General features: G+C 48.0%; 1 protein-coding gene across 1 annotated transcript in view; it reads left to right on the forward strand.

The window, feature by feature from the left end:
* Positions 1–295: 295 nt before the first annotated feature.
* LOC106613220 (START domain-containing protein 10) overlaps positions 296–11,087 on the forward strand; it is a 28,404-nt gene continuing 17,612 nt past the window's right edge. The window contains exons 1-4 of the mRNA XM_014215261.2: positions 296–1,149; positions 6,865–7,012; positions 7,092–7,195; positions 10,178–10,295. Coding sequence (XP_014070736.2) covers positions 985–1,149; positions 6,865–7,012; positions 7,092–7,195; positions 10,178–10,295 — 535 coding nt within the window. The 5' untranslated portion in view covers positions 296–984. The remainder of the gene's footprint in view (positions 1,150–6,864; positions 7,013–7,091; positions 7,196–10,177; positions 10,296–11,087) is intronic.

Consider the following 11,087-nt stretch of genomic DNA (forward strand, 5'->3'; position numbering starts at 1 on the left):
GTACATCGCCATAGGTTAGTATAGGCTACTGGTCTGTACATCACCATAGGTTAGTATAGGCTACTGGTCTGTACATCGCCATAGGTTAGTGTAGGCTACTGGTCTTGTTTGACGTTTCTAAAGTAGCCTAAAGCCATTCCCCTAATAGCCATATCCCACAATAATGGTTATGTTGTTGAAATTGCAAGAAAAATAGTGAGAAAATAAACGACAACATGAAAAATGGGGAGTAGATTACAGTCAGCTTATTGGACCAGGCGCGCTGATATCTGGTCCCTGATACAGGGACTTGCGTGCACGTAGCCGAGTGGGCGGTTGTCAATATTTTATTGCCTCTCTGTGTGTCTCCAACGCTTTCCTCTCTATTCGTCACACTGCACCATCACCCCCCGACGACGTCGAGTGACCATAGGGGGGAACGCAGCGACGCAGGGGAACTGAAATGTAAACGCGCAACAATTGATCATAACCATACGACCTGTCAGCCTGTCATCTCTAGTGGAGTCGCGGCGAGACAGCGGACACGTATGTCCCACTTAAATAGCTGCTGTGGACCATATTGAACTGAAATTGATTCACGCCAGAGGGTCAATAATGTTATAAGATAAACGCCGGAAAGCTTCCACTCACGTGTTTGTATAGTTTCTATGAAAAGTGTAGATGTTTGTATTTTTATAGCCGTGTTTTTGTGCGTTCTTCGTGTTTGTTCAGCAACTCTCCTTTCTAAGCACACATCATCACAAGACGCGGATTGCGTGCTCAGTGTGTGTGTGATAAAGCTATTACATTATCGGAATAATTCACTCAGAGGATAGAGGTGTAACGTTACGTCGTTTAGCTCAGTCACTCCTCACCAGCACCCGTTCGTCCCAGTCTGCTTCGGGTCTCTCCGCCATCGGGAGTTTCCCTACCTCGGTTTGGTCCCATCGTTGTTCTTCCCAGTGAACTGCAGAAGAGCGAGCTCGCGCTCCGGGGTAAAAGATTATGTCGGTGGAGTCGGTGTTGATCCCGGATGACCGGGCATTCAGCAGCTTCAAGGAGGAGTGCGGGAGCGAGGAGGGCTGGAGTCTGAGCTACAATAAGACGGACATGACCGTGTGGACCCAGACTATAGGAGGAGACGAGGAGAAGTCCCTCCACAAGATTAAGGTGAGAACAGGGTAGGCCAGTACTCAGGTGAATGGAACGTGAAGAATAGACGACACCATATGGGTTACCTCGGTCACACAGTCCCATAGCACAAGTCATAATGTCCTAAACTGAAACACTTTCAGAATATTACTCAAAGGAGGGCAAGGACGTGTTATTTACAGGAAAAAAGGAAATGTAGATTGTTAAAGTATTGGACCAGGGTCAGGTGTGTGCTCTATGTATCCGGGTCTGTGGCAGGATAGCGGACAAACAGGTGTTCTCACATGGAGTTGTTTGAGGGAGGGAGGGAGAGGTGGAGAATGGGGAGAGGAAATTGAAGGTGAAAGAGGTGTGTGGACTGTACACATGATTAATCAGCTCTGACGTCACACTGTTGGGACAGGCTACTGTGTGTGTGTGTGTGTGTGTGTGTGTGTGTGTGTGTGTGTGTGACCAGTTATTTGTGATGTATGAAGCTGCAGGTGGAAGTCTTGTTCTGTTTCCCACAGAGATTCCTGTTCTGCAACCTGTGAGTGCAGGTACATTAACTGACAGACAAGGCTGGCAGTTTTGTCACAGAGTGGGTAACGTCGCCACAGAGTGGGTAACGTCGCCACAGAGGGGGCTGTCGTAGTGTTCTCCTCTCCCCGAGGGGGCTGTCGTAGTGTTCTCCTCTCTCCGAGGGGGCTGTGGTAGTGTTCTCCTCTCCCCGAGGGGGCTGTGGTAGTGTTCTCCTCTCCCGAGGGGGCTGTTGTAGTGTTCTCACTGAGGGTCTATAGCAGTGAAGAACAGTGACGTGTAAAGTGCAGAGGCATTGAAACCCGGGGAGAGATTTTTATTATCCATAGTATTATTATCAGCATCATTATCATCAATAATCTATCAGCCATTAACCATTAGTCAGCCATATCATCAGCATTACACACACACACACACACACACACACACACACACACACACACACACACACACACACACACACACACACACACACACACACGTGTTCTGTCAACCATGATCACAAACACACACACACACACACGTGTTCTGTCAACCATGATCACAAACACACACACACACACACACACACACATACACACACACGTGTTCTGTCAACCATGATCACAAACACACACACACACGTGTTCTGTCAACCATGATCACATATATATACACACACACACACACACACACACACACACACACACACACACACACACACACACACACACACACACACACGCTAAGGCAGCAGAGCTATCCTTGTGTATGTATATGTGGATGGTGTGTGTGTATCATATGTGTCAGATTGATGGGTACTGTTCTGTCAACCATGATCACACACACACACACACACACACACACACACACACACACACACACACACACACACACACACACACACACACACACGTGTTCTGTCAACCATGATCACATACACACACACACGTGTTCTGTCAACCATGATCACAAACACACACACACGTGTTCTGTCAACCATGATCACAAACACACACACACGTGTTCTGTCAACCATGATCACACACACACACACACACACACACACACACACACACACACACACACACACACACACACACACACACACGTGTTCTGTCAACCATGATCACAAACACACACACACACGTGTTCTGTCAACCATGATCACATATATACACACACACACACACACACACACACGTGTTCTGTCAACCATGATCACAAACACACACACACACACACGTGTTCTGTCAAACATGATCACAAACACACACACACACGTGTTCTGTCAACCATGATCACAAACACGTGTTCTGTCAACCATGATCACAAACACACACACACACACACACGTGTTCTATCAACCATGATCACAAACACACACACGTGTTCTGTCAAACGTGATCTCTCACTCATGGGGTTTCAATTTACGGTTCAGAAACACCATGTCTCTCTCTCTCTCTCTCTCTCTCTCAATTCAAGGGGCTTTATTGACATGGGAAACATATGTTAACATTGTCAAAGCAAGTGAGGTAGATAATAAACAAAGTAAAATAAACAATACAAATGAACAGTAAACGTTACACTCGGAATGAAGACATTACAAATGTCATACGGTGTTGTAACGATGTACAAATGGTTAAAGTACAAAAGGGAAAATAAATAAGCATAAACATGGGTTGTATTTACAATGGTGTTTGTTCTTTTCTTGTGGCAACAGGTCACAAATCTTGCTGCTGTGATGGAACACTGGTATTTCACCCAAATTGGATTTGTTTTGGAATTCTTTGTGGGTCGGTGTAATCTGAGGGAAATATGTTTCTCTAATATGGTCATTGAGCAAGGCCATACTCCCCAAGTCTGTACATAGTCAAATGTCAGTCACAGTGGTCAGGTATTCTGCCACGGTGTACTCTCTGTTTAGGTTGAAATATTCTAGTTTGCTCAGTTTTTTTGTTAATTCTTTCCAATGTGTCAAGTAATTATCTTTTTGTTTTCTCATGATTTGGTTATGTCTAATTGTGTTGCTGTCCTGGGGCTCTGTGGGGTCTGTTTGTGTTTGTGAACAGAGCCCCAGGACCAGCTTGCTGAGGGGACTCTTCTCCAGGTTCATCTCTCTGTAGGTGATGGCTTTGTTAAGGAAGGTTTGGGAATCGCTTCCTTTTAGGTGGTTGTAGAATGCCCTTCTTGCCTTGTCGCTCAGATCGTTCTCAGCTTTGTGGAAGTTACCTGTGGCGCTGATGTTTAGGCCGAGGTATGTATAGTTTTTTGTGTGCTCTAGGGCAACGGTGTCTAGATTGTATTTGTGGTCCTGGCGACTGGACTTTTTTTGGAACACCATTATTTTGGTCGTACTGAGATTTACTGTCAGGGCCCAGGTCTGGCAGAATCTGTGCAGAAGATCTAGATGCTGCTGTAGAACCTCCTTTGTTGGGGACAGATCTAGGTGCTGCTGTAGGCCCTCCTTGGTTGGGGACAGATCTAGGTGCTGCTGTAGGCCCTCCTTGGTTGGGGACAGATCTAGGTGCTGCTGTAGGCCCTCCTTGGTTGGGGACAGATCTAGGTGCTGCTGTAGGCCCTCCTTGGTTGGGGACAGATCTAGATGCTGCTGTAGAACCTCCTTGGTTGGGGACAGATCTAGGTGCTGCTGTAGGCCCTCCTTGGTTGGGGACAGATCTAGGTGCTGCTGTAGGCCCTCCTTGGTTGGGGACAGATCTAGGTGCTGCTGTAGGCCCTCCTTGGTTGGGGACAGATCTAGGTGCTGCTGTAGGCCCTCCTTGGTTGGGGACAGATCTAGGTGCTGCTGTAGGCCCTCCTTGGTTGGGGACAGATCTAGGTGCTGCTGTAGGCCCTCCTTGGTTGGGGACAGATCTAGGTGCTGCTGTAGGCCCTCCTTGGTTGGGGACAGATCTAGGTGCTGCTGTAGGCCCTCCTTGGTTGGGGACAGATCTAGGTGCTGCTGTAGGCCCTCCTTGGTTGGGGACAGATCTAGGTGCTGCTGTAGGCCCTCCTTGGTTGGGGACAGATCTAGGTGCTGCTGTAGGCCCTCCTTGGTTGGGGACAGATCTAGGTGCTGCTGTAGGCCCTCCTTGGTTGGGGACAGATCTAGGTGCTGCTGTAGGCCCTCCTTGGTTGGGGACAGATCTACGTGCTGCTGTAGGCCCTCCTTGGTTGGGGACAGATCTAGGTGCTGCTGTAGGCCCTCCTTGGTTGGGGACAGATCTAGGTGCTGCTGTAGGCCCTCCTTGGTTGGGGACAGATCTAGGTGCTGCTGTAGGCCCTCCTTGGTTGGGGACAGATCTAGGTGCTGCTGTAGGCCCTCCTTGGTTGGGGACAGATCTAGGTGCTGCTGTAGGCCCTCCTTGGTTGGGGACAGAAGCACCAGATCATCAGCACACAGTAGACATTTGTCTCTCCTGCCCTCATCAGTAGAGGAGTATACTGAATGACTTTAATAGAATTACAGTGATGTCTTCTCTCTCCCTCCCTCTTTTTTCCTCTCCTGTTTCAGTCTGCCCTGCAGACACAATCACTCCATTATTCTCTCAGTTCCATTGTGACTTTTAAGTCCTTAGTCCAACACACACACACAGCTCATTCTTCCAAACACAGACCCACAAGGCTGTTGATAGAGAGGTAGGTAGGTAGAGTGGTAGGTAGATGGGTAGATTGGTAGAGTGGTTGGTAAAGTGGTTGGTAGAGTGGTTGGTAGAGTGTTAGAGTGGTAGATAGATATAGAGGTAGGTAGAGTGGTAGAGAGGTTGGTAGGTAGAGTGGTAGAGAGGTAGGTAGAGTGGTAGAGAGGTAGGTAGAGGTAGGTAGAGTGGTAGGTAGAGTGGTAGTGGTAGGTAGATAGGTAGATAGATATATAGGTAGAGTGGTAGAGAGGTAGATAGATGGGTAGAGTGGTAGAGAGGTAGGTAGAGTGGTAGAGAGGTAGGTAGAGTGGTAGGTAGAGTGGTAGTGGTAGGTAGTGTTAGAGTGGTAGGTAGATAGGTAGAGTGGTAGGTAGGTAGGTAGGTAGGTAGATAGGTAGAGGGAGATAGTTTTAAGGTTAGACTATAGATCTGCTCGCTCGACCCACAAGGCTGTTGATAGATAGATAGGTAGAGTGATAGGTAGAGTGGTAGGTAGAGTGGTAGGTAGATGGGTAGGTAGAGTGGTAGGTAGATGGGTAGGTAGATGGGTTGGTAGAGTGGTAGGTAGATGGGTTGGTAGAGTGATAGGTAGAGTGGTTGGTAGAGTGGTTGGTAGAGTGATAGGTAGAGTGATAGGTAGAGTGATAGGTAGAGTGGTAGAGTGGTAGGTAGATGGGTAGGTAGAGTGGTAGGTAGATGGGTAGGTAGATGGGTAGGTAGAGTGGTAGGTAGATGGGTAGGTAGAGTGGTAGGTAGGTAGGTAGGTAGGTAGGTAGGTAGGTAGGTAGGTAGGTAGGTAGGTAGAGAGGTAGATTTTAAGGTTAGACTATAGATCTGCTCGCTCGACCCACAAGGCTGTTGATAGATAGATAGATTGGTTGGTTGGTAGGTAGGTAGAGTGGTAGAGTGGTAGGTAGAGTGGTAGAGTGGTAGGTAGAGTGGTAGAGTGGTAGATAGATAGGTAGAGTGGTAGTAGATAGGTAGAGTGGTAGATAGATAGGTAGAGTGGTAGAGTGATAGGTAGAGTGGTAGAGAGTTAGATAGATAGATTGCTAGAGAGGTAGATGGGTAGGTAGAGTGGTAGGTAGATAGATTGGTAGAGAGGTAGGTAGGTAGATAGATAGATAGGTAGGTAGGTAGATAGATAGATAGGTAGAGTGGTAGAGAGAGTGGTAGGTAGGTAGGTAGGTAGGTAGGTAGGTAGGTAGGTAGGTAGAGGGGTAGATGGATGGTTAGACTATAGCTCTGCTCGCTGGACCCACAAGGCTGTTGATAGATAGTGCACTACTTTTGGTCCAGGTTATCCCCATGTAGCTGGGGTTAAAAGTAGTACACTATGGCTTTCTCCCCTCCCCCACCCCCCCTATCTTCTGTCTGTGTTGTTGTGGTGTGGAGTCTTCCCCTGGCTGAGGTAACCATGGAGATGGCGTTACTCTAGGGCAGTTTTGCAGGCCACTGGTGTGTGTGCTCTCACTTTGTAAGAGCCTGATATTGTGCCTATGGTTTTACTATTAAACTGCCCCCCCCCCACACACACACACGTGTGTGTTTGGTCAAATAACGGTAGGTGTGTGTGTGTGTGTTTCTCCTGCAGTGCCGGATGGTGTGTAAGGACGTGCCTGCTGAGACCATGTATGATGTTCTCCATGACATCGAGTACCGGAGGAAATGGGACGGAAACGTCATCGAAACCTTCGACATCGGAAAACTCACTGTTAACGCAGACGTGGGCTACTACTCCTGTACGACACACACACACACACACACACACACATACATTCAGTGTGTGTGTATATGTTAATGAGGCTCGTCTGTGTCTAGGGAAGTGTCCCAAGCCGCTGAGGAACCGTGATGTCATCACACTGCGCTCTTGGCTGCCCACTGGCAGTGATTACATCATCATGAACTACTCTGTCAAACATGCTGTAAGTATAAACATGTGCAGGGAAAGAGTATCAGGGCTCTCCAACCCTGTTCCTGGAGAGATACCGTCCTGTAGGTTCTCCCTCCAACCCTGTTCCTGGAGAGATACCGTCCTGTAGGTTCTCTCTCCAACCCTGTTCCTGGAGAGATACCGTCCTGTAGGTTCTCCCTCCAACCCTGTTCCTGGAGAGCTACCGTCCTGTAGGTTCTCTCTCCAACCCTGTTCCTGGAGAGATACCGTCCTGTAGGTTCTCCCTCCAACCCTGTTCCTGGAGAGCTACCGTCCTGTAGGTTCTCTCTCCAACCCTGTTCCTGGAGAGCTACCCTCCTGTAGGTTCTCTCTCCAACCCTGTTCCTGGAGAGATACCGTCCTGTAGGTTCTCCCTCCAACCCTGTTCCTGGAGAGCTACCCTCCTGTAGGGTCTCTCCCCCACCCTGTTCCTGGAGAGCTACCCTCCTGCAGGTTCTCTCTCCAACCCTGTTCCTGGAGAGCTACCCTCCTGTAGGTTCTCTCTCCAACCCTGTTCCTGGAGACATACCCTTCTGTAGGTTCTCCAACCCTGTTCCTGGAGAGCTACCCTCCTGTAGGTTCTCTCTCCAACCCTGTTCCTGGAGAGCTACCCTCCTGTAGGTTCTCTCTCCAACCCTGTTCCTGGAGAGATACCATCCTGTAGGTTCTCCAACCCTGTTCCTGAACCCCAGTTGTAACAAACCTGATTCAGCTTATCAACCAGCTAGTTTTTAAAATCAGGTGCCCTAGATTACGGTTGGAGAGAGAACCTACAGGACGGTAGCTCTCCAGGAACAGGGTTGGAGAGAGAACCTACAGGACGGTATGTCTCCAGGCACAGGGTTGGAGAGAGAACCTACAGGACGGTATGTCTCCAGGAACAGGGTTGGAGAACCTACAGGACGGTATGTCTCCAGGAACAGGGTTGGAGAGAGAACCTACAGGACGGTATGTCTCCAGGAACAGGGTTGGAGAACCTACAGGACGGTATGTCTCCAGGAACAGGGTTGGAGAACCTACAGGACGGTATGTCTCCAGGAACAGGGTTGGAGAACCTACAGGACGGTATGTCTCCAGGAACAGGGTTGGAGAACCTACAGGACGGTATGTCTCCAGGAACAGGGTTGGAGTCTTGGACAGCCCTGCACTTCCCCCTCAGTGTTTGTAGATCTGAAGAAACCAGATAAGGGTCAGCAACATGGCTGAATGTCCCTGAAGTCTCAGTGGATAGCCAACTGGTTGTGCGACGCTCTGCAGGGAGAAAGAGAAGAGAGAACAGACCTGCAGTATAGTCTCCCTTGACGTCAGTGGGAAACAAATGCTACAGTGGGACTGTCCACTATTTAAATGAACATGTTGGAGTATCTTTAGTGGTTGTGTGTGTCTACGTAGGTGCCGTTTGATAAAGGTGTGTCATGTGTTTAAGTGTGTGTCATGTTTAAATGTGTGTTTAAGTGGACTATTTGCTCACTTTAGTAAGATTGTATTTGGTTAAATAATCCTCTGGCATTTGAATAAAGCTTTGTCGGTCCGTGCCACTGCTAACGCTGGATAAAGCGTGTGTGCGCGCTGGATAGGGCAGTGGTAGCTCTGGGTTAGATCACTCACAGTACAGTGGCTCAATGCCAAACTGAAAATGTATCTCCTTCCCTTCTGTCCTTCACGATCTGTCCTTCACAATCTGTCCTTCAGGATCTGTCCTTCACGATCTGTCCTTCACGATCTGTCCTTCACGATCTGTCCTTCACGACCTTTTGAGAAGTTGAAAGCAAGATGGTAGAACCTTGACTTGAGCTTATTGGAGGAGCCTTCTGGAACCCTTATAATACCGCTCTCCTTTCTCCTGTTCAGTCAGACCTGACAAGACTAGTCACCTAGGGCAGAAAGGAAGGGGATAAGGGTTTGGTTTGGAATTAGGCCCACATGCTGTGGTTGTTTTTCTGCCCAGTGGAGGAGGAGAGGGAGATCGAGGCATCCTGTGAAGAAGGAAGCACTCAACATGTTTTTCTTTCTCTCTCTCTCTGGGTGTGTGTGTGTGTGTGTGTGTGTGTGTGTGTGTGTGTGTGTGTGTGTGTGATCAATGTTAAGTGGAAAACTCATGTGACTGCTGCTGTAAGCTTCCACATGCAAACACTCAACAAACCTGCAAGACACTATAAAAAACAACATACATCCACATACAGAACATCCACACAAACATAGCAACTTTTCTCACGTTGGGTTTGGTGAGAGGTATTGGCTTTAGTGAGAGGTGAGAGGTATTGGCTTTAGTGAGAGGTGAGAGGTATTGGCTTTAGTGAGAGGTGAGAGGTATTGGCTTTAGTGAGAGGTGAGAGGTATTGGCTTTAGTGAGAGGTGAGAGGTATTGGCTTTAGTGAGAGGTGAGAGGTATTGGCTTTAGTGAGAGGTATTGGCTTTAGTGAGAGGTATTGGCTTTAGTGAGAGGTATTGGCTTTAGTGAGAGGTATTGGCTTTAGTGAGAGGTATTGGCTTTAGTGTGAGGTATTGGCTTTAGTGAGAGGTATTGGCTTTAGTGAGAGGTATTGGCTTTAGTGAGAGGTATTGGCTTTAGTGAGAGGTATTGGCTTTAGGCAGAGGTGAGAGGTATTGGGCGAGACATGGCCAGATGTCAGAGCAGTCGATCTACAGGAGAGGAGAGAGAATCCTTACTGTCACTTTACCCCTCCACAATATATATTACTTTGTGCAGTAAACTCTTGATAAGTGAATATCATCTTTTACATTTAAACTCTTAAGTGCAGGGCAGTTCATAATGGTTTTATTTGAAATTCATTTTGATTGAATTGCTTTGGATATTTGCATGTTCTGGCTGTATAGTGCACTCATGCAAAATAAACCCAAATATCTGGAGTCAATTGTATTTACAGCAATTGAACTAACTGTCAGTGGTTGAGACCATTTCCTCAGATAGGGGTGTTCTGTGCTTACTAGGGCTGTTCCACTGTTCCTGTAGAAATACCCCCCAAAGAAGGACATGGTACGAGCTGTGTCCATCCAGACTGGCTACCTGATCCAGCGCCACGGACCGAACCACTGCACTCTCACCTACCTGGCACACGTGGACCCAAAAGGTAATACACACATACACAAGTCTCAGTGGAGGTTTCTGGGGGGAGGATGGCTCATAGTAATGGCTGGAATGGAGGTGGTTAATGTCTTGGAGAGTTAATAAATGATTCATACTCAGGACCTTCTTTCAACAGAAATCGCCATATGAACTATGGATCTGGAGGAAGGGACTGTGCCGCATCTCTCTCTCTCGTTCTCCATCTCTTGTTCTCCATCTCTCTCTCTCCCTTGTTCTCCATCTCTCTTTCCCTTGTTCTCCATCTCTCTCTCCCTTGTTCTCCATCTTTCTCTCTCTCCTTTTCTTGTTCTCCATCTCTCTCTCCCTCTCTTGTTCTCCATCTCTCTCTCCCTCTCTTGTTCTCCATCTCTCTCTCCCTCTCTTGTTCTCCATCTCTCTCTCCCTCTCTTGTTCTCCATCTCTCTCCCCCTCTCTTGTTCTCCATCTCTCGCTCTCCCTCTCTTGTTCTCCATCTCTCTCTCTCTCTCTCTCTCTCTCGCTCTCCCTCCATCTCTCTCTCTCTCTCTCGTTCTCCATCTCTCTCTCTCTCTCTCTTGTTCTCCATCTCTCTCTCTCTTGTTCTCCATCTCTCTCTCTCTCTCTTGTTCTCCATCTCTCTCTTGTTCTCCATCTCTCTCTCTCTCGTTCTCCATCTCTCTCGTTCTCTCTCTCTCTCTCTCGTTCTCTCTCTCTCTCGTTCTCTCTCTCTCGTTCTCCCTCTCTCTCGTTCTCCCTCTCTCTCCCTCTCTCTCCCTCTCGTTCTCCATCTCTCTCATTCTCCATCTCTCTCCATCTC

Source organism: Salmo salar, chromosome ssa09 (assembly GCF_905237065.1).
Source record: "Salmo salar chromosome ssa09, Ssal_v3.1, whole genome shotgun sequence".
NCBI classification, from domain to species: Eukaryota; Metazoa; Chordata; class Actinopteri; order Salmoniformes; family Salmonidae; genus Salmo; species Salmo salar.